Source organism: Acipenser ruthenus, chromosome 25 (genome assembly GCF_902713425.1).
Source record: "Acipenser ruthenus chromosome 25, fAciRut3.2 maternal haplotype, whole genome shotgun sequence".
NCBI lineage: Eukaryota > Metazoa > Chordata > Actinopteri > Acipenseriformes > Acipenseridae > Acipenser > Acipenser ruthenus.
The window spans coordinates 4,003,187-4,024,713 of NC_081213.1; the positions used below are offsets into that span (position 1 = coordinate 4,003,187).

Sequence of the window (21,527 nt, forward strand, 5' to 3'; positions counted from 1 at the left end):
TGATGTTGTGGGAAAACCAATTCTCTGCAGAGCAATGAAACAAGAGGAGATGGCCCAGGGTGGAAAGACCCTGCAGACTATTTGATAGATAAAGGGTTAATTCCCTGCCTGTATCTGCCAAATCCCCACATGAGAATGTGTAGAATGACTGGATCTACACTTGTTCAGTTAATCAGTTGCCTTTCCACCCACAGTGTAGATGGTGTTTGGCTGGAAGCGACAGAACCTTGTGTTGTCTCTGTAGAACGCTAAACGAGTGCAGCAGTGTATTTCAGAGAGCCTACGAGACTATTGGGGCATTTTACACCATAGTTAAAAATAGAAATGCACCATTTAATGCTTAAACCAAGTCTCCTGAGTTCCTTCAGTAGTCAACCTGACTAGCTGATCCTGTTACAGTGAGAAACACATCTATGGGATCTATTCTGTTGATTTACTTGATACTCGGGCACAATGATCTTTGATTTTCATAGCCATGGTACACAAAAATACCCTATTTAAATGCCGACCATTTGTGCATACAAATGAAATACAAAACAAACCGTTCTTTCCAGGAGGTGGATGGGATTACAATTTTTAATAATCATATATATTTTTTTTGGTTCCTGTTTTTGCAGGTTGTCTCCATGCTACCTCAGTGCCATGAAAACACGTTCAACTATATAATGGCATTCCTTCGAGAGCTTCTGAAAAACTGTGTGTTTAATCACTTGGATGTCGATATTCTCAGTAAGCAGAGACGGTTTTTATTTCAAGGCTGTCCTGAGGGAAAGGGATTGCTGGTCACCATTTATAATAACCAATAAAACTAAATATAACCAACCGCCTATAACCAATAGAACTAAACAGCTTTGCTGTTTTGATGGAATAAATGAGGCTGCATCAATAAGGCTATAAAGGGTTTTGCTGTTTTCAAAGGATCACCTTTATAGACCTATATAATGATTTCTAAAATGCAGCATTCCCCTAGGAAATTTATTTTCCAAAACTAGCCTACCCTATTGTATGTAGTACTGCAGAGAGATCAACAGCTGAATACAGACTAGATAACTTATACAAATATTTCTTTAGTCACATTTCTTCTGGTGAAACAACAAATACGTTATTTTAGACTTGCCTTTATTTTAGGAAACATTTTATAAGAGCACAAGAAATAATGAAAGCAATATTCAATGTAGTGTAAGATGTATTAAGTGTGTCACTATTTTTATATTTATATTGTTCTGCATTTAAGGATCACTAAGTACTTGTCAAATAAAGAAACACTAAACCGTGATGACTCTGTTGTATAAAACAAACAGGCTGCCAGTGCTACCTTTTGTCATATTAATGTTGATTGTTCTGTTTGAGAAAGCTTTCAGGACAGAAAAAAAAAAGATCTTAGAATTTATCTTCGAGGGATGTAGAGCTGTAGAATGTGCTGCACAGTAGCTGTACTTGCATATTGATGTTATTATCCCTTCTCACTGGCCCATATAGACAACAATGAATTATTTAGCAGCTTTAGATTATGACAGCAACAGTACAGAGTTTTCTTTTTACTGCGATTTATGTTTATAAGTTTAGAAATGCTAACCTTTTCATTCAGTATATACAGCTGTGGCAAAGTTTTGTATCACCTAGAATTTTAGGATTGAGACGTTAGTTATTATTATTATTATTTTATTTTATTTTTTTTAAACTATGAGAACATAATTTAGATATTTTATTTAACATCGTGTAATCAAAGTAACTACAAAATGATATTGCAGAAGTCTACCGGAAGCCATAATAGTAGTAGAGTATTTCATGTTGGATTTCTGTTCAGTACCGGTATATGGATAACTGCAAAGTGGTATGTATATATTCATCCATTCTGTACAGAGGGTTGTTCAGTTAATAATGACTTTTGTTTTCACAGGAAGTGTATTTGGAGGCCTGCTGTTAAGGCATCCTCCCTCGAGTTCCAGACAAGACCCTGTTGAGAAGAGGAAAGCACAGGAATTCATACAGCATTTCCTCCTCAGAGAGGGAGAGTCATCCTGAAGACTGACATTTTAACAATGTAAATGAATGTACAGTGTCTCTAGTATTTTTTTATATATACATAAAATGTAATGGAGGGGGGGGGATGTGTATGATGGAGGTGGTTCTTTTTATACCTGATGGATAATTTTTACTTTTTTGTTTTATCTTTTATTGTATTGCCAGTAGTGTGTAAGCCTGTTTATCAGTAATGGAGCATCTAAAGAAAACGGACATTTTTAGAAGTTTTTAGGAATTATTTATCGGTTAATAAAAAATAAACGATTTTTATTAATTTGATTTTGTTTGTGAAATTAAAGACATTTGAATGTATTCATGTAAAACCAGCATGTACACTTCATAAATATAACTTATCTTTTATTGTATGAAAACTGCATTTGATATAGAGAACTACTATGGGACCATAAAGAATTAGGACAATATTTATTCACTATTTAGTTTATTGAAACTCATTTATAGAAGGAGTGATACATTTGGTCATAGTTTATTCTGCGTACTCACCCATAACTTTAAACCCAACATCAAAGATATACACTAGTAGAAACTTTGCAGTAAAACAATTGTGTATATACTGCTAGCTTAAAACCACATTGCTCATATTAATCCCACTGGTGATGTAATGACCCCATTGTTAACTAAATGCAATTGAATTATAGTGAAAACACATCAGCAGTGGAGCAGAAAACTCCTATACTAATGCTCTGTAGAGCCCCTTACAGTAATTTGTTATGAGTAAGGTCATATTTCCTAGATCACTGGAATGGTACAGTGCATCCAAAAACATGATGGCGTGCTTGATCTGAAACAGAAACAGGAGTTGTTTACTAGTTAGAAACAACTGTATTTGCTGGCATTGAAAAAAGTTTAGTTTTTTGATGGTGTAGAAACTTAAGATCCAAATGCTTTTTCAGTAGTGTTCTAGACTTTGGGTTTATCTGACTGTAGTGAGGTTCAGGCTGTTTCGTGAAAATGTAATTGTCATAATGTTGTTGATGGTAAACAAACAGTGGACAAATGGCACAGTGATGGGTTTTATATATACAGCAAGAATGGAAATAAGACTCCCATTGCATAGTGGTTTGACCCATTCCTGGTTTACTGAGACACGACCCATACGACACACATGCACTTGTTACCTATACACTGTGGCTAATCACACTCATATTAAAACTTGGAATGGGTGAAACTATTATGCAACAGGAGTTCTATTTCCATCTCTGTAGAGTATATTGCTTATTTTATCATCTGGGAGAAAATACGAACTCCTAGAACGACCACTCCCAGTATTACCAATGCTGCATCTTTCCAATTAACAAGTTTGTTGTATTAGCTGCCGGTCTCTGGACATATAAATACTGTATGTCAAAAAGAGCTGTACTTTGAGAGAAAAAAAAAAAACAGGATATCATATTAGAAAATAATAATAATAATACACATTTATGTGATATGAGCCTCTGGTAATTGGCAACCACAATAACTGCTGGGTTGCCTGTGGGGATAGGTTGTGGAGCGGGACTTTTATTACTAAAGCATTATAAATGTACTGTAGCTATGTCCTATCTGTCATTACAGTGGTGGGTGTCTGCAATGTGGTGTTTAAAGGTTTGTTTATTTATTTTTTTATTTTTTTATCATCAATCTTAATGTCAAGCCTTAGAAAAAATACTACTGTGTCAGCAGTTATGTTTCAATCTCTCTCTCTCTCTCTCTCTCTCTCTCTCTCTCTCTCTCTCTCTCTCTCTCTCACACACACACACACACACACACACACACACACACACACACACACACACACACACACACACACTTTTGCTGACAAACTCAACATCATATAACCCAAAATTATCAATACAAATAAACAACATACGTTAGTGGACAATTAAATAATTACATCTCATTCGTTCCATTATTAGCGCCAGAAAAAGAGTCCATTCTGTTTAAACTAAAATTCCCAGCATCCACTCGGCAAACTATAAATTACGTGACGTTTGTGTGGTGACTTTGGGAATGTAGTTGAAATGGGAATGTGGAGCAAAGACACGCTACTGTATTTCCGGGCGACGATATATGTCTAAATTAGAGCATATTAATACCGTACCGCACCGTGTTTCATATTTACGTGTTTCCACCACAGATTTATTTGTTTTTCTTTTCAAAAACGGAATATCATTTTTAAAAATTCCTTGTGGTGTAAAGACTGGCGGTGACTGGAATTTGAGAAAACCCGTGGTTGATAGATTATTCATTTGTCATTAATGTAAACACCGACAGTGCCCCTCGCGTACATTTGAAGTCGGTTACTGCTTACTGAACTGGGTTTTCGTCAAGACACTATATTTACTTTTTTGTTTTTATAAAGTAAGATGACTTTCAAATAATAACAACACATTTTAAGTTAAGGGATAGGCCACCATCGTAATAGTTTGCAAGTAAGTTACTGTAAATGTGTATGTGTGTTTGGGGGTGGGTCAGATAACTAACCAGTTACTATAGCAACCTATAGCAATATACATATTCATAGATACATTCTTTTCAATTTTACCCAGTTGTTAATAATAAACAACAAAAGATGAGGTGGATACAGAATACTTGTAATTTTTATTCGATTGTTTTAACGAAATATTTCCCATGCTGCCTCTGAAGAGGAAGCTGGAAGCTGGTCTGTGTGACGTTGTTATTTTAATCATGGTGCCGCTAGGGAGGGGAAGGGAAGAAAGTGCAGGCAACCCGAAATACAGACAGGTTCGGCATCTCAAACACACTGGTAAAATGATTTACAATTATTAAAGTTGTTCTAAAGAAACTCTGTGTTTTCATTAAACCCCAGCTTTTGTTTACGTGGATTGTCTGTTCCAGGAACGACTGGTTTTAGTTGCAGTAGTGCTCACTGAATACGATGCAGTGTTGTTTTATTCTGGAGCTTTCGGTATAATAAAAATAGTAAGCACAGTAAGTAGCACATCGTCTTTTTGCTTTCGTAAAGTTTGTTTTACGTAAAGTTAAATTGATTTAGTTTTAGATCAGTTATACACTTATTTGGTTATAAATAAAAGTGAAAGGTTGTGATATCATTATCAGAATTTTTTGTCAACAAACCATGAAGAATTATACACGAGTACGACAAAACCCCAGGTAAACAATGGTACAGCAAAACTACAATACTACAACCTATGTTGTGTAAATTGCAGCTATTGTGAACAAACCTCAAATTCAAAAAGACGGAACGCTGTTAATATACACATCTGTAAATGCAGACATAGTATGTTTTCAATGGAAGCGCTGCGATTATTGGGTTTGTAACACACTGTACTTGATACAAATACATTGAGTACACCATTTACGTACAGTAACAGTTAATGTAGCTGGTCATTTGTATCGTTTTTGTCTTTGCTAAAATGAAACCGTATTGTTGCAAATTAGGGTTTGAAAGAAAAACCCCAGAAGCCGTGGAATGTGCATTAGTCGTACAGATGTCATCGTAGTACTGGTCCTCAGTTTTTAATATGTTGTATGGATGGTGGAGAGAAAGTTCGGGGTGTCAAAGTTAGAAATTGGTATGAATAATGAAACTGAAACTCTGCATTATGAATTTGTTGTACGCTTGTATCTAGGAGGCCTGTGTATTTTTGGTCTCCTGATACTGTGATCTGAGCAATCAGGCACTGCAGTATGGATATGTAAGCTGGTATGCTGAAGCTCAGGGATGCACGACGAAAATGGAGATGCAATAACATACCGTTTCACCAATCTTGCACAAAGCTGAAGTAAACAGAAAATGTATATATTTACATTTTAATGGTTATATAGTGCTAGATCAGTATATAAGTACAATGCTGAAAAATATTTTTAACACAAGTGACATCTAGCTATTAACAGGAGATGCTTGACATAGTAAACTAATTTTGAGCATTTCTCAAAATCAAATATTTACTTGCTCTCCTGGTAGCTTACTCAAATGGTGTTGTGCAATTGTGATAATAAAAGGGGAAGCATCTGTCAGTTTATCTTTTTTCTGTCTACATAAGGGAATCATGACATATACATGAAACATTATAAAGTGAAACGAGATTTCTTCCAGTTTATTCCATTCGGCTCTGTTTTTCCTTTTAAACAGAAAACTGCAGAGCTCTGACGGTGGGCTTGCACTAAAAGGCATCAGATCATGGGTGAGAATGGCCCACACAAAAACAACCTGTATTTTGAGGTTGAGGTGGAAGAGGATGAACTGACCCACGAGGATAAGATGGTAGAGTTTGATAAGAATGGGCTGCTGCCCTCCTCCTCCTCTGGAACAGTTTATGACCGGACAACTGTTCTCATCGAACAGGACCCTATAAGCTTGGACGATGAGGACGACGATGGTCAATGTGAGAACCACAGCATGACGTTTTTAGCCGAGGGGTCTGAGGAAAGGTTGACTTTCATGGCAGATCATGAAGGAATGTCGCAAGGATATGTCCATCACACCATCTCTCCGGATCAGATCCAGTTCATTATTAACCCAGGTTCTACTCCTATGCCAAGGAACATAGAGGGAGCGACCCTTACTCTACATTCAGAGTGTCCAGAGACCAAGCTGAGAGAGGTACGGTTCATATTATTATTATCATTATTACCTAGAAGATGCCATTAAGTTAAGTAAGATTTTAATTCCTTCTACCGCACTGTTCAGAGCCACAATGGCCTGTGTTGCAAGTTCACTTCAAGGTTTACGTTTTTGTTTCAAAATTCAGCTGTCTAGTGTAGTAGGTAAAAGTTAAGAAAAATCATGTCATGGGTTTTGCAACCAGCCATTGGTTCTGAACTTCTCAAATGGTCATATGTCCCCTTTTGTGATTCAGCAGTGGCTGGCATCTTTCAGTGCCATTGTTTTGTTGGTGGAATCAATGTAGCGAGAAGCAATATGGCTTTACTGGCCAATCAGGTGTGTTGCATAGAAATGTGTGTGTGTGTATAATGGTTTTCAGTAAAGCGTTAATCACAAAAAGGTTCATAAAACATTTTTTGAAAATATTGTTTTGAACATTTTCTACCGAGTTTATGCAAATTACCAGGTGGGTGTGTCTTACATGTGGTTACAAATTAAAATAAAGAAAAAATTAATGGAAATGAGGTTAATAAAAAAAACATAACTCAAGTAGAAATGGAAATGCAGCTCCCATTGCATAGCAGTTTGATCCATTCCTGGTTTTACCATGAGTTTAATAAGACACACCTGAGCTCTTTTAGCCTTAGTATGTGCTTTGTTGCTGATAAAGATCATAGTTGTCTTTCATCACATAGGAGGCTGTGTGGTCCAGTGGCTAAAGAAAAGGGTTTGTAACCAGGAGGTTCCGGTTCAAGTCCAGGCTCAGCCACTGACTAACTATGTGACCCTGAGCAAGTCATTTAACCTCCTTGTGCTCCGTCTTTCGGGTGAGACGTTGTAAGTGATTCTGGAGCTGATGCATAATTCACACACTCTAGTCTCCTGTAAGTCGCCTTGGATAAGGCATCTGCTAAATAAATACATAAATAATAATAAAGTATGCATGCTGTTTAGACATGCAAGGGAAGAGTTAGTGACCTTTCCCTGTTCCAGATGCCTGCCCCCTATATTCATCTTTTGTTTCCCAGTTATACTGTGTGTCAAAAATAGAATGCCTCGTTAAATTTATCCTAAAGCTCTAAAAGTTTAAATGCCATTGTCAATGCAGTATGTGGACATAAAATAAAAACACTACAAATTTGTTGGTGACAGTGACAATGACCTCTGACCCAATAGCAGCTATAATTAGTTTTTTAGCATGACAAGTCAGCATCGTCCTTGATAAATTAATAAATAGTGCATAAAAATACAATAATCATTGGGGATGACTGCAGAGAAAGTGATAAATTAGGAAGGTGGCATGCGAAGTTGCAATGGGCAATGGGTACTGAAACAGAGCAACGCCTGTTTTAATAATGTCATATACCCTTAAATATATATCTATACTGTGCATTTCAAAGTGAATTGTCCTAATGTTACATTTACATGAAGTATACTTAAGGGTTTGTCTGCTACTGTCTATTGTTACATTACAATGAAGCATTCTAATGTACATTAAAAAAAACAGTTGGCATTTTCCCAAATAGTGTGTTTGATATACTGGACCTACTGTAGAGAGATTGTATTCAGCTTGGATTCTTGAGTAACAAGCTTCATACATCTAGAAGAAAAACATACTGTAGGTAAGGCTTTGTGTCCATTGTCTAGTATTTGTCATAGAGATAAATGCAGTTGTTTGCAATGGCTATCAACATTGCTTCTGCCAAACATTTTTGTCCTATGGGTAACAAAGTGGCTTTGAAAAGATCATACATTTAATATGTCCCTTTGATAAAGCAGCAGCATTTCAAAGGTCTTTTGTAAAAGTGTGCAATCCTACGTCCCTTGTGCAGGGAATCAATATATGAAAATGTTATATCTGGCAGACCTAAAGCACAAGTAGGTTCATTTGACTTAATTTACCTTTCTTCTTTACCTCCTGGCTGCAAATAGCCTATTGTGTGCATAACAGTAAATGCTCATGGGGAAACTTTTTTTTTTTTTAAAAACCTATCAAAAGATTTAGAAAGGTTACAGTTTACCCACCCAATTTGCCATAGTCAGAATGTTTTTGAAAGGCAATCTTTTAATGAAAACTAACCTCTATAACAGTGTACGTGTGTGTGTCTCTCAAGTGTATTTTTTGTTTTTTAAAGTAGTTACTGGTTTGGTCCTCATTTCATATTAAAAGATGGTGCTGCAGTATACTGTCACTGTTCAATTGAGTATGCTGTTCTCTATGAATGGTTCTCTCAAAATAAAAGCAAACAAACTTTTGTCTCCCCAGCTGCAGAAACTGGGTGTAATTGTGAATAAGAAGTTTGTGTTACAGTTGACCAACTTGTTCTGTCATTTATAGCAGAGCACCAGAAATTGTAACTTTATCTACTTTCTGTTTGCACTTGTCATCCAGTTGCACTTCATTCATTTTGTTAACTGAGCATGCAGTAGGCTGTGTAGGCTATTGTTTATTGCAGAGGATTTGCGGACTGTGTTGGGTGTTTATTGACGCAAAGGGGTTCTATAAAGTTAATTGCAGAGTGCTGGTGCTGTTTAAACAATTATTTTCTAACAAATCTCTGTATGAACACAATAATAAAAGCATCCAAGCAAATCTAGATTAGCACAGTGGTCTCCATCTCATGCTGGGGCATCACTGTTTATATCTGTTTACCTCCAGATTAGGTCATTGAAGGCTGATAAAAATCCATTGAGGGTGCCTTGGTTTAAATCAATAAAGCCTGCTTGGGTATCCCTATTCAAGTCCACTACATAACCAAATAAAGCACAATTATAAACAAGCAGATCTCTATTGCTGTTACTGCATTCAGCAAGTTCATTTGCATTTAATTTAATATAATTCCGATCTGAAAATATAATGTATTCATTACCAGCGAGTCACAAGTTGCACTGCAGCGGTGTGGAATGCTTTAGGCTTTTGCCAGTACGGTAGAGGAGGGATTAAGGGAAAGAGAGGTTTGTTCATACCAAATAAAATGACTCCACAAAGAAACTGATGTTTTGTTATACATGTTACAAATGTAATCTCTGACAAAAACAGAATTGAATTGCATAAAATTCCCCCCAATTGCATAAAATTTGCTTAAAATTCCCCCCAATTGATCGGTACCTTTGATGTGTCTTTACCTCAAAAGGTTGAACAGAAATGGCGAGCATTTGGAAGTCGTGACACAGCATTGTGCAAGGGTTTGGCACAAACTGTTGTTTCCTGTTGTTACTGTACAGAAGTAGGCTGCTGTAGAAAACAAATGCCCTACAGCAGTGAAGGTTTATGTTCATTTGTATTTTTAATTATGTGTGTCTGTTTTGTAGCAAAAAAGGTTACTTCAGCTACTTTACAGCCAACAAAGTATAAAGACAGACTAGCTGTGTTTTAATGAACATGAAGCCTACTGCAGTATTTCACAATGATATTATATTAACATAGATTGTGTATAATGTTTATCTACTTTGAAAGAAATGTAGCTGTCCTTTTGTGGCCTGTGCAGATTGATTTAGTATGTTTGGTCGTTCTTACTCAAGACTTCCATATAGAAACACAAACATTGCATCGTTGAAAAAATAATTAAGGCACTGTGAATAAAAGTACCCTACTACATCCAGTAAGTTGGTGGATCCACAACTGTTTTATATTGGCAGAAGCTAATCTAATAGGGTGTGACACAATTGGCCAGCCATTTAAAAATACAATTTTACAAGCTGCAATTGTATTACTTTACTGTGTGTACTGAGAGGTTCTGTTTTTGCTTTGACTGGTTCCTTCTTAAGGCTAGACATGGCACAATGTGATGCAGTAAAAAGCACGTAGTACAAGTTTCAACTTGCACATCTTTTGTTGGATCCTAATAAAGAAATGTCTCTCTCACTCCAGACCTTAAAAGGCCAACTGTTCGCAGAAAGACTAAAACTATTGTGAGATTGTTGTCGGCTGGGTGTTAAAAGCCAAGACCACTGGCAGTCTTCTGATGAAAGCTGCTGTTCTGTCCACTCACTCAATAAGGGAGAAGTGTGATTTCCTTTTTCTTTTTTTTTAACTCCTTGCTCTGCCCTTTGCATTTCTGGATCACTTTGGGACACTGATTTTTGCTTGAGGCCCCAGTACACATGAGTATTTTACATGCACCCAGAAGTGTTTATCCACGAAGGGATTTGCCAATAGGAAGAGCTGTTCACCGTTGCCATGACAACAGATGCATATACTTTACAGCCTGATTCCTCCGGTGATCTATAGATGGACCTGGCTTTGCATCTCAAACCAACAGTGTAATTTGGTCTTTCATAAAGTAGTTTATTTGGCTTCTTTCCTGGAGGAAGGGTCTCCCAACCAGATACTCTTCAGAATCGTATGATTGGTGACTTGCAGACATTCGTTCAGATCTCAGTCCCGTTGAGTTTATTTTTCCTGGTTTGATTTTGTGTCTCTTGTCTTGCAGGTTAAAAGATATCAGTGTATGTTTGAAGGCTGCACACGTACCTACAGCACAGCAGGGAATCTGCGTACTCATCAGAAGACGCACCGCGGGGAGTATACATTTGTCTGCAATCAGGAAGGTTGCGGCAAGGCTTTTCTTACCTCCTATAGCTTAAAAATTCACGTTCGGGTCCACACAAAGGAAAAGCCCTTTGAATGTGATGTTCGGGGCTGTGAAAAGGCATTTAATACACTGTACAGGTAAGGAAGCACCAACAGGGTTTTAACATCTAGGAAATAGATCATTCCTTTGGATAGATTCATGTCTATTGTTAATACCAGTAATTGCTCAGTTTCTCAAACAGCTGACTCTGCCCATTAATTACTTAAAGTGGATTTTTTTTCCCTCCCTTATAAAAGTATGATCTGTGGAACTGATGTTTGCACTTTGACCCTTTTTTTAGTATAAATGATACACTTCTTATTATTAGTAAATATGAGATTTTTCATTCCTGGTTTTTTATTGCAAAAACACATTTTACAAACTTATTTTTTTCTTGAGCTTAAATCAAATCTGCAACTTTTGGAATTGTATTATATTTCCTAATAGCCAAAATTGCATTTATTCCTACCATTTACTTCTTAAACTATAATTTCCTGTGGTGAAATGGAAAAGCCTATGATAATCACTTCGCCATCACTTGGAACTTGTGTAATATGCCTATTACAGCTGTGAAGAACTTATCACTGGAATGCACAGTCCTCATTAATATTCATTAGCCTGTAAAGGAAATCCCTGAGCAGTCCTTTTAATCAATAGACAAGCTTGTTGCTGAAATGATAACATGAAGGATGCCAGCAGATATTTTTGGAGTGAGATTTTCTCGATTCTTGGCTCCGGGGGTGCTTGGTTCACACCTCTTGCTCTAAAACTTGAAAGCATGTTACGCATTTAAATTGGATTTGTAACTGGACTATGTCGAACACTCAAGTCTTGTATGTGCCTTACTCAAAAAAAAAAAAAAAAAAAAAAAAAGCCTACCGTTTTCATTAGTTATTCTGAAACTGTGTGCTTTAAAGGTCATCTCCATAAACACTGAAGTAATGTTCCGTTGGATTGAAACAGGGTCAGTTGCTTTTGTAATGTATTTGATTTGAATCCAGCACTAACACATGCCCTTCAGAAACTGGCAAAACCTTCAGGGTCCATGAATTGATGCTTCATCAGCGTCTGCTAGTGTCATCATGCTGCTCAACCTTTTGATTCTGTGAACTTGCTAAATACTTGCGCGCTCTCTCTCTCTCATGCAGTTAATGGTGGTCTGATATAATTATACTGTACAATACATATTCAAGGTTCATATGCAAGTAGTGTATCATGATTCACAACATGCAATTAACTGTTCCATTCTAAATACCAGTAGAACTACCGTAAAATTATCAGAGACATGGATTGAGGCAGTACAACTAAATCCTACGTCACCTGTATTTCTAGTTGAAACATGTGCATTTATTCACAGCACAGCTTTGTTGCTCAGGCAGTTTGACAAAATATTTGAACAGCTTTTAAAATAATAGGTAATGTTCCTTCCATGTAAACAGTGTTCATTATTTTCCAGAACAGACCAGTGTCAAGTCTAGGTAGTTGCCATTTAAGTGGCGTGTACAGTTCTCCATATGTTGAATTTGATTCCCATTTGTCCTACTGTACAATCATTAACCTGACCACAGATCTATTGTGAAATGGTAAAACGAATCACCCTTTTTTAATGTTGGACGACTCATTCACTTGGAACAAGGATTGTTTTTTTAGAACTTGATATTGGATCAGTTTACGAAGTATGAATCTAATGCAGAAATAACATAATCTGCCTGTGTGTTTACAGACTGAAAGCACATCAGAGAATTCACACGGGGAAGACGTTTAACTGCGACTCAGAAGGCTGCACTAAGTACTTTACTACACTCAGTGACCTGAGGAAGCATATACGAACTCACACAGGAGAAAAGCCATTTAGGTACATTGATTTATTTCCTTTTTTTGCTGGTTGAGGATTGTGTCAGTGTATATATATATATATATATATATATATATATATAGCCTTAGAACATTTTTCAAGTTATTTTAACTGGTGTGCATTGTAACATGCACAATGTGCTTTGATTCTAGGTGTGACCATGATGGCTGTGGCAAGGCCTTTGCTGCCAGTCACCATCTTAAAACTCACGTCAGAACGCATACTGGTAAGTTCAGCAAGGTTGGTGAAGAGGCTTATTTATTTTTCCTGTTACATGTTGAATGTGCTGAAGTTAAACTGTACAATATCAGAAGGGATTTTAGTATAACCGTGTACTAAACATTGCAGGAGAAAAACCTTTCTTCTGTACCAGTGGTGGCTGTGAGAAGACGTTCAGTTCTCCGTACAGCCTGAAGAGTCATGTAAAGGGTCACGACAAAGGACAGCCTTACGGGGGAGCTCTCAATCATTCCTTATCAGAGGTTAGTGTACTGTACAGTATGTCAAGGTATACAGAGTGGCAACCTATAAAGCCACTGTTTTATTTTCTACAATGCAGTCGTTTGCAGGCGAGTAATTAAAACGAGCAGGTTCAGGCCCCAGAATCTTGACGACAAGATTTCTTACATAGTCCTCGGGATCAAAATGGTGTCATCAGCTACAGTGCCCCCCTGGACCATAAATGTCTTGTTGCTCATTGACTGGTGCCTGCACCAGCTCTGTGGTTTGAGAAAATTTGTTTTACTGGCACGCTGTTTGTATCTATAAATTTATGCTTGCACTTCGCAGTACCAAATAACAAATTCTTTAGACTTTTCATAACGGTACCTGCAGTGTAAGTGCCTTTTAATGGTATCTTGGGTGCCAGGTGTCTTATTTTGTATTGTTTTTATGAAGTTGTATTGTACTGTGTTGATGAGTAAATAAAGTGATAACTGACAGTCATGTCAAGTACTAGACACTAGAGTTGAACAATGATAACACAGATCCTTTTTTCCCCTTGGTTATTTCATCAATGGATATTACTCACGTTTCAAATGTATGTCTTCACAGGATGCAAATCATTCACTTTGCCTAAGCGATTTAAGCTTGATTTCCACAGACTCAGAAATCAGAGAGAACTCAAACACTGTAAGTCTACATGCGTTATTGTGAAATAATATAAAAAGGAAGTGTACATTTTAAATGAAACAGATAATTGATAAGCCCCAGGCTGAGAAGGCTGACCCCCTGACCATTGCTGTAACAAACAATATATTATTTGGAAGCCTTGAGAAACTTCTTAAATTCTTTATTCTGCATGTGATCTAAAGGGATTTTTATGGATTCTGTATAAGCCTCAAATTAAAAATGCACGATGCTTGCAATGTAATAACTTGATTTGTTTTTAATATTGTACAGTTCATAACTGCTGTACTGATTAAACACATTTAAATGTGTCTAACATTTCTGTTACAGTCCCAAGGTCTGGATTTAAACAGTGTTACACCGGTGAGGGTATTTGAGTTGATGTTTCAGAGCCCAGAAAACAGTGTTAATCAAGATGACTCTCAACATGCAGGCAAGTATAGCAGAATTTGCTAAGCAACTGCGTTTACACCATTGAAAAAACAATATTCGCATGTTAAATAAAAAGGTTGTTTATAATTGCATGGGTGAGTATATAACACACGTTGCACTAAAATGTTTAACCATTTTTCAGTACTTTAAAGAACTATTCACTACAGCAGTAATGAAAACTAGGTGTTGTAAATGAATATTTTCTAACTCTTCCTCTACTCTGATATACACGTACATATTTGTAATTGCAGATGCGTTGATTGAAACGTTCAACTCTGACAATCCGACTGGATCCACTGTTCCTACTGTTGCAGACTCCACTTCGCTTTTATCTTTTCCGATCCAATATCCAACGTCATTGCAAACAAATGTGTTGGAACCTTCCCAGCCAACTCCTCCACCTACAACTGCCCTTCCAGCCACCTCTGTTGCCAGCAGCTCACAGCAAACCCTGTTTGGGAATACATCCAATGTGTTGCAGACACCTGAAGTGCCTGTCCCTTCGAGCTCCCAACAGTACCCAGCCAGTCAGCAAGACTTCCTTCAGCAGACTCCGCCTACACAGCCCGTCTCACAAGGACTTCCGGTGATAGCGGGAACTAGTGCCACTGCTAGCACAGAGCCACTGCCAGCCATGGGGCAAACTGTGCCTTTAGCTGCAAACCTGACTAGTAACCCAACTATAGCAATCACCCCAACTCAGAGCACCAGCATTCTCCAGCCAAGCATTGTAATGGCAGATCAGAACCTGCAATGGATTTTAAATGGTGCTGCAAACGCCCAGCAAAATTCTGACCAATCGGTAAGAGCATTATTAAATCAAAAAAACAAGCAACAGGACATAATGAGAGAGGAGTCCCTGTTGTTTTGAATGTTTTTACATATACAGCTGTGACCAAAAGTTTTTCATCAACCTATATAATGAACTAATTTTGCTTCATGAAGTCGAATGAAACTGGCTGAATAATGTTACATTAACACATTGAATTGTATACTGCTTTGTAGTTCTTCATATACTTAACAAAAATTGACAAATTGACAAATTGAAAAATGTGACATTTCGAAATCTAACTTGAAATACTGTACTACAATTATGGCTTCCGGTAGACTTTTGCAATATAATTTTGTAGTTTCTTTGATTACACAATGTTAAATAAAAGATCTAAGTTATATAGTTTTTTATTTTAATTATGTATCAATCCTAAAATTCTAGGCAATACAAAGCTTTTGGCCACAGTTGTATATAAATAACACCAAATGCCTGCTATTTTCATTCAGGATAAGCAAGTGCTAAGCCTTGATTTGTTTTTTTACTCTAATTTAAAAGTGTCTTTTAATCCAAATCTGAATTTGCATTTTTGTAGATGCGAATGCAAATGATATACTGCAGTGCATTTTTCACCTTATGTACACAGTAAAAAAGAAATATAATGCGATGCCAGGATATTACATCGGTGACAAATTATTATTCTCTTAAGGACTAAATGTGCCCTATTTTTTACAACTGAATGGAAAAGAAAAATACAAATAGTAACGAGGCACTGTACTAAGCTTTTAACATTTTACCTGTCGGTTATTTTTGTTAATAATAGATGTGCTTATCTGGTATTCACAGCACCATTCAGAAGCTGTGGGATGCATTTGTATTACATTGTTTAATATCCATTTACATTTTTTGTTAAATTACCTTCCACAGCAGCAAGCTCCTAAGGTTGAAAAATTGTTTTTTACCACGGCAATACCAGTGGGAGGAATTTCAGGTATGTATGATGGATTTGTTTATTTAGTTTTTTTTTTTATTATTATTTTGCATTTAATAACGTTGCTTTGTAAAGATGTCATCCGGTAGTTGTCTAATTATGTACGAATAAAGAAAACTTAATTACTGTTGGATTTTTAATTTTATTTTGGTGTGTAACAGTTTCTGAAAGAGAGACTCGGAAGAAAATAAGACTTCACCAGAGAAGGCATCCTCACTTTAGTGGTAATTGTAAGTGAAGAGTTGTCGCTTATTGCTTTTCTTATTCTTTGTATGTTTTAGGAAACCCAGTTCAGCAGATCGGTCTCAGCGTTCCGGTCATCATTATAAAGCAAGAAGAATCCTGTCAGTGTAAGTGTTCTTGCCGGGACTCTGCTAAAGAAAAGGCATCTAATAAGAAGGACACATCACCTCCCTCTCCTCCCCCTCCACCACCTCCACCTCCCCCTCCACCTCCTCCCCCTCTCCCTTTGAATGAGGAGGACCTCCCCACACCGTCACAGAGCTCACTCCAGCAAACGAATCCTGAATCCCCGCCTCGGATAGTCCCCTCTACTTCAGAGGGACCCAGCAGCCGAACCCAACCGCCAGACCCCCAGACAGACACCTTGATAAACATGGACATGTCTGACTTCCTGTCTCTACAGAGCCCGGAGACTCCTTCACATATAAGCACTATTGAAGCACTACTGCTGGTCGCCGATGATTTTAATGTTGGTGGAAATAGCGGTAACAGCTTCTCCAAGTAACAGTCTCATTTTCTTCGTGGGTTTTGGAGGTCTGCATCACGAGAATAAGCCAATCTGCATCGATGGCTTTTTTATTTTTGTTTGAGGAAGGATTTTTTTTAATGTTTCCATTACAAACAAGCATTTTGTAAAGTGAAACCCTAACTAGATAGACAGAAGTTGTTCATTATTTACAATTGCAGGCTATTGGGCTGTTAAAAGAAGAAAAAAAAATACATTCCCAGAAAAAAAATATATTTCTACCATATGTGTCATATGTAACATTAATATATGTAATATTTTATAATACAGCACCCTGTAAAGTTTGCAGTACTAAATAAATTAGACCTATGGTCCTTTAAGTTATTCTAACCATGTAAGACATATAGTAACCTGTTTTATTCACCATTTGATTGAAACTTTGCCTTTTTTTATTTATTTTTTTGAGAAGGGAGATTGAGGCCTTTATATCTACAAGAAAATCTGCCTGTTTCAAAATCCATTTAACATGATCTGTGTGTTTTTTTTTCTCTTAAATTTAATTTATAAAACTATGTGTGTTTTTCTCTTAAATTTTAATTTCTCTAGGTGTGACATATTGTTAAGTACAATGGAATCTGTTGGCAGAAATCTGAATTCAAATAGTTTATTGCTAATGTCTTGCTGTGTGTGTGCCTAAAATGGTATTTGTAACAATACAAATATAGTATATAATTAGACCTGGGGATAATTATTACAATTAAAGCATAATTGTTGGCTGAAATTACCATTACAATGCTAGTTTGTTCAATTACAATTACGCTGCAGTAATTGCAATTATAACTAGTATTGCACTAAAAAGTTACATAAATAGCTGCACACATTAGTGTTTACTCTGTTTATTCTACCAAGCGGTAATCACGGGTACAAATTCAGAAACACACTATATGTTTTTTCAAACAAATGGGGTCGCTGAAAGTGGTTGAGAATATGAGAAGAATGTTCGCTCAGTGTGAAACTGTGAATGATAAAGCTAGGAAAGGTGTGTAATTGATTTGTAATTGATCAATATGGTAATTACAATTACTCAGGTGTGCCAAGGTTCAATTACAATTGTAATTGCAATTAATTACAAATTACACACTTACACTTTAATTGACCCCAGGTCTGTAATGTGATCAACTAAAAACATGTTTGAAAAAGCTATATTTCATTTAATGTTTCCTTTTAAACCCTGAACTAAAATAATTGCCTCACCTGACCTTGAACTAGCAGGGAGAAATAAATTGAAGTATGTACTTACTGTGACAAATGTAGGAGACTTGTATAGATACTGTCCTTTATACTTAGTCCTTTTGAAACATTTTAAATGATCTGTTTGGATATTTCTCTAAAGAAAAATGCTTTATCCTTTATGGAAACAGTAGTGTTTGAACTTTCAATCGGCAAGAGAAACTGGTAGATTTAGGTTGCAAGACCTTTAGATTACCTTGATTCCGACTGCTTGGTACCAACAGTAGAGGAAGCTGACATGGCACAAAGGCCACCTATGATTCAGTTCAATTAAATACTATGCTGCTTTTGGGTGGCCCCAGTTGAAATTTTGTAACCAAGATAGATTAATTCAAATGTAAAGAATACATATTCTTAAGCATTGAAGGTCACACCTGTGCTGGGATATCTAAAACAGCTGACAGATACTAGATCTATGAGATAGGAATCTTTGGGTAAGAATGAAATGTGAGTTGCCAGGTTATGCACCATGCACTAGTATTGAGGCATACAAGCACTTTAAGTTACTATATCTGTTCTGGCAACTGATGACTTTTGCACCATTTAAATGGACATTTCTTTCAAGTTTTTTTTGTTTGTTTTTGTGTATGTGTAACTATTTTTTTTTATTTTATTTTTAGCATTTTTGAATGAAGTTCCATTTTTGCAGATGTGCAAAGATATCATTATTCCTGTGCTGCAGCAACACATCTTCTCCCTGTAGACAGATATTCTGCCTTTCAAACCCTCAGTGTTAAGTTTTTTCCTAGAATATTTATGACAGCGTCCTGCCGTAAATCAGTCATGTGATGTGACTGTTGTGGTTTTTAAAATGCAACACAGCAGAATATCTGGGTCTGTATGTAATTTACAGTACATTTGTAAAGGAAAAATGTATTCCAATACAGAATCAAAATTGTTATGGTACTACTGCCCATCTATTTTCCTAATGCAATTAGAGTTATTCTACAGATTTTCTACAAGTTTTGGTTCAAATTGGTAACATTTAACAACATATTTTTTCATATTTGGAGGTCTGCATTAACTACCTTTTATATTTATAGCTTCAGAATTAAATAATCTATGCAAACCTTGTTGAAACTAATAGCTAAAGGGTTTTTTTTCTCTCTCTCTCTCTCTCTCTCTCTCTCTCTCTCTCTCTCTCACTCTCTTCAATTGAAGCCAACCGTGTTCTTGTCAGCATTTGCATTTTTTTATTTAACAAAATGCATTGCTAGAAATGATTCCTGAAACCTAAATGTAAACAATACCTGTAGATTTAGAACACTGAGATTTGCAGGTTTTTTTTATTTTATTTATTATTTTGGACTAATTACCAGTATATTTGTTTAAAACTATATTTTGATGTTGATTTAGTTTATGGTTAATGGATTATTGGATTTTGGGTTCTTCTCAAACATCCTATATTCAAACCATCAGTGTTTGTTTAATAAGTCATACCACACATGCAAATGACAACATGTTATGAGTATATAAATATCAAATTGACCTTGAATTATCACAAACCGAGGGATGGCAGCTGGTCTGTTTTGCCATGCAGAGATCCATGTTTTCCACATCATCTTGTCTATGTAGTTCAAATCTTAATGTGTTAGGATGTGTCTGACTGAAGTATCCTAACTGTATATTATATGTACTGTACTAAAATGTTTTAACCTGATAATATGTATGGTACCTTAAAAGCAAAATTAGAGACAGTATGCATTATTATGTTAAAGGATTAACATTTGTATCTGTTCTGGACCATAAAATCATATTTTTTTTTTTAATATAAAAGCACAGTTAAAAACTCTGCAGTATGTTTCTGTGTTGGCAGTCAATGTGGTTTTAGACAGCATATTCTTCTATCAATATTTCAGTAATGCAGTTATTAATTTAATACTAATAATTTACAAATGTTACTCGTGTGTAACTTTTTTTTCATGAAAAAAAGAATGTTCCTAGATATATTTTCTTTAATGATTATTTAGAATTTGATAGCATTCAATAAAATCAACAAGGTTATTTGATAACACTCTATACAAGTGTAAATACAGTTAACGACAGCTAGTGATTCCAAGTATAACTCCCAAATCCTCCAAAGTACACCATTAATCTGTGTTAAAAGGTCAAAATCAAAATTGTTTAGTTTGATACATTTATTATTTAGCCATAGTCTGTGACAGTTGTATTAAGGCACTTTTTTTTTTTTTTTTTTTCTAAGAAAAGGGTACTGGGAAAACAAATTTGGTTATTTGTCGAAAAAGATGTTTGCAAATTTTAAACAAAATTCTGTTATAAGAATTATTTGGGTCAGTTTGCATGTTCTAATAAAGATTATATTGTTATGTTATATTATGTTTATGGGACAAATTAATTCTCCTGAGGAGAAGAAAGATAAGTCTATATATAACTTGTCCATTTTTTTTCTTGACTTTTTTGGTATGTATAAATTATATATATATATATATATATATATATATATATATATATATATATATATATATATATATATATATATAATGCAGATTTAACCAGATTCTATAGAGAGAGTATGACCTGTTGTGCAGTCTCCATGTTTAATTCTTCAGTTACTGATGTTTGTAAACCAATAATACTTGCCAGAAATTTTGCTTGGCTTAAGGTTTAGAGGTATTGAGCCCTGTCGTTTAGTCTTCACAATGTAGTGTTGTAAATTGAACTGCTGAAATTGATTGGGGGTGGGGGGAGATAAACAGTAAAGGTTCTAGTACAGGTGATGGAGATGCAATCATTTCAACACTTCCTGTCCTAATAGGTGTGTTCAGATCTTTTGAATATGTCCACTTGGGTGAAAGGATGTTGAAAAACAAAAATACTTCCAACTGAAGACAATGTCTCCCAACCCAGAGTGAAATGATTTAACATTGTAAAGGATTTGTATTTTTAAAGAATGTAAAATGTGAAAAACCGGTTTTGCTTAATTGCTTGTTTTGTATAAAGTTATATTGTATTATGGTTTAAAATGCTGAATAATGGAAATTTAACATTTTTGGAATGGAAAGCAATTAAATCCTATACTAACTTATCTAATTGTGATTGCTTTTGTAAGATTTATTGAATTCACTAAAGTTCTTCTTGTAGATCAGATCTCTGTACTTCTCTTTTGAGGACACTCACATTACGCTGTAGATGAAGCATGTAACCT

General features: G+C 35.9%; 2 protein-coding genes across 7 annotated transcripts in view; both read left to right on the forward strand.

Moving 5' to 3' along the window:
- The window catches only part of LOC117413669 (type II inositol 1,4,5-trisphosphate 5-phosphatase-like), a 29,485-nt gene extending 27,050 nt beyond the window's left edge, over positions 1-2,435 (forward strand). For 4 of the 5 annotated variants that reach the window (XM_034906057.2, XM_059000008.1, XM_034906056.2 and 1 more), the window contains 2 exons: positions 618-729; positions 1,901-2,435. In XM_034906057.2, the coding sequence (XP_034761948.1) occupies positions 618-729; positions 1,901-2,025 (237 nt within the window). In that variant the 3' untranslated portion in view covers positions 2,026-2,435. The remainder of the gene's footprint in view (positions 1-617; positions 730-1,900) is intronic. The other variant, XM_034906058.2, reaches the window with a different exon arrangement.
- A 2,209-nt stretch (positions 2,436-4,644) lies between these two features.
- On the forward strand, positions 4,645-21,407 carry LOC117414179 (metal regulatory transcription factor 1-like). Of its 2 annotated transcripts, none has more exons than XM_059000083.1 (11): positions 4,645-4,789; positions 6,140-6,610; positions 11,047-11,285; positions 12,911-13,042; positions 13,195-13,268; positions 13,391-13,524; positions 14,096-14,173; positions 14,501-14,603; positions 14,854-15,404; positions 16,299-16,362; positions 16,644-21,407. In XM_059000083.1, the coding sequence occupies exons 2-11, from the start codon at positions 6,188-6,190 to the stop codon at positions 17,108-17,110; spliced, it is 2,265 nt and encodes a 754-aa protein (XP_058856066.1). In that variant the 5' UTR covers positions 4,645-4,789; positions 6,140-6,187; the 3' UTR covers positions 17,111-21,407. The 2 variants fall into 2 exon arrangements, with proteins under 2 accessions (XP_058856066.1, XP_058856067.1); XM_059000084.1 differs by lacking the exon at positions 4,645-4,789 and adding an exon at positions 4,927-4,974.
- The last annotated feature ends 120 nt before the right edge of the window (positions 21,408-21,527 follow it).